Source organism: Agrilus planipennis, unplaced genomic scaffold (genome assembly GCF_000699045.2).
Source record: "Agrilus planipennis isolate EAB-ADULT unplaced genomic scaffold, Apla_2.0 scaffold35, whole genome shotgun sequence".
Lineage (NCBI taxonomy): Eukaryota > Metazoa > Arthropoda > Insecta > Coleoptera > Buprestidae > Agrilus > Agrilus planipennis.
In genome coordinates, this window is record NW_020438957.1 from 186,379 (window position 1) to 188,622 (window position 2,244).

Below are 2,244 nucleotides of genomic sequence, written 5' to 3' on the forward strand. Positions count from 1 at the left end.
TGGACCTATGCGCATTACGACTAATACCATAAACATAGCGAATAAAAAAATTATTAAAATCAAACTGAGTGCATGCATAGTTATGTTTTAACCATCGGCACTTTGATAATGCGGCATCAAAGGTTTTGTACTTACTTCTCAAAGAAATTTGCCGCTTTTCGGAAGTACATGGTTATGATACACGCGCCGGCGGCTTCTTTTGAAATCTAAAACAATCGTTGCCGCCACGCCGAAATCATAACATTTGACACTATTTGATTGCCGCCATAGGGTGTAGGTATACTCATGCAAAATAATTTCGAATTTTTTTACACGCTTTATATTATTGTTTGATTTGCGGCGGCATCCTTATCATAGAGCCGGCACGTGGCGAGGCGGCGCGGTAGAAAGCAAGGATCATAAATGTTTATTAAGAAACAGTTACTTCCATGGAAAACGACATATAGGTCAGTTGATTTTTCGAATTTCTTATCAAATCTTCAGTTATTTATTAATCTGCTTGATCTTTACTATGGCTATATTCATTCAAGCTCACAATGTTCCAATTCTAATACGTTTTTCTAGGATTTAAAGTAAACTTTAATAAATAGTAATAGACTAATAGGTAATTGCAAGACTTGCAAGACTCTTGCTGCAAGACCAAGACCAAGACCAAGACTGGGAGCGCAAGACCAAGACCAAGACCAAGACCAGGTGTATTGGCGCAAGACCAAGACCAAGACTGGCTAAGTCTCGTCTTGTTCTTGCGTTTGGGCAACACTACAATCGCCGATCTTTGGTAATTATCACATGTGGCAACTAATGCCACATTCGATTGCTAACCCCTACATGTACGTCGGTTTAATTTTGTACGCCCTCTTCCAAATTTCGCAAAGGCATACAGTGGAATGGAATCGATAGAAAATTGCCAACGGCATGGAAACGTGTGTAATAATCGTCCATGCCCAAAGGCCGTAGAAATGTAATTGAATCGGATGGGAATCTGCCCTAGACTTTTCTAACGTGTTTAGGGCCCACATCGCCAAATTCGTCACCAATAAGAATGTGACAATTTCCCTCCCCGGTTTCTTCCGAATTTGATCTGGCGTCACGCAAGATCGTCTCGAAGCGTCGAGAATAAAAATAGTTTGGCAGGTTGTTTGGAGAACGGACGCTAAAGCCGTTATTAGGGTGAGTATTGTGTTTTTCTCTATCGTAAATTGACCCCCGATGATGGTAAACATGCTGTAAATAAACATCCCCGTTTGCGCCCCCACAAGTAAAATATTGTCTAATTGAAGATTACGACTGCCGTCGTATTTGAGTTGACGTATCTGCCACATGCCTATCAACGTGGCCAAGAAGGCCATTCCGTAAAGGGTCAGCTCGCAAATATTGACCTCAATAAGTGCCACAGCTGCGAACTCCTGTCGCGATATTAAAACAAAGAACAAAATAAGGGAAATTATGGTCATAACTAGAAGTAAAATACCAACGAATAAACCTTTATGGGCCCTTGCACAATCGACGGAATAGTGATGAGGACTTCTCCTGTAAGCGTGCTCCAGCTTCTTTTTTTCCCCGTTCATATTGGGGATGGGAAGTTTCGAAATGGATTTCCACATGACGTACAGGATGGCGGCACATATTAAGCTGTATTCAATGGTACAAGGGAACAAGAAAGGAGACGCATCTTGTACTAACGTTCCCAGGACGTTCGTTCTTCTACATTCGTATATCCGATGGGGTCCTTTCAACCCTCTGGCGACTATATGATGCTTATTATTATCAGTGACATTGTCGGGCTGTGACATGTGAGGAAATTGAAATATGTTGTTTTTGAAAGCCAATCGATGAGAAATTCTTAAGGAATTGTTCTCAGGATTGTAGAACGTCAGGATTTCATGTTTGGTCTCTTGAACTAAAACGTTCAACCATACGGATAGATTTGTACCGATCATATGCATCAGACCAAATCTGGCAGCTAACTTGTGCTTGTAAATCTTCATTTGCTAAAAACAAAAAAAGTATGTAGCAATTATACCACAATAGACAAATTATTTCCATAATTAATCATAAACATGTGAATGCGCATTAGTTATTCTGAATTCTTAACGAGTCTATTTATTCCTATATATATACAATATGCACAGCTTTGAAAATGATCTGTCTTCTCATGACTATCATAATTAAATATAAACCATTAAACATAGATCACTGTTATTTTAAGGGGTGATGACATAGGTTTAAGTATAAGTTTCTTTT

At 39.4% G+C, this 2,244-nt stretch overlaps 1 protein-coding gene across 1 annotated transcript; it reads right to left on the reverse strand.

Moving 5' to 3' along the window:
* Window positions 1-695: 695 nt before the first annotated feature.
* Window positions 696-1,988, reverse strand: LOC112904612 (proton channel OtopLc-like). The gene has a single exon (XM_025975080.1). It carries the CDS (start codon window positions 1,986-1,988, stop codon window positions 825-827), a length of 1,164 nt encoding a protein of 387 aa, XP_025830865.1. The 3' UTR covers window positions 696-824.
* Between the last annotated feature and the right edge of the window lie 256 nt (window positions 1,989-2,244).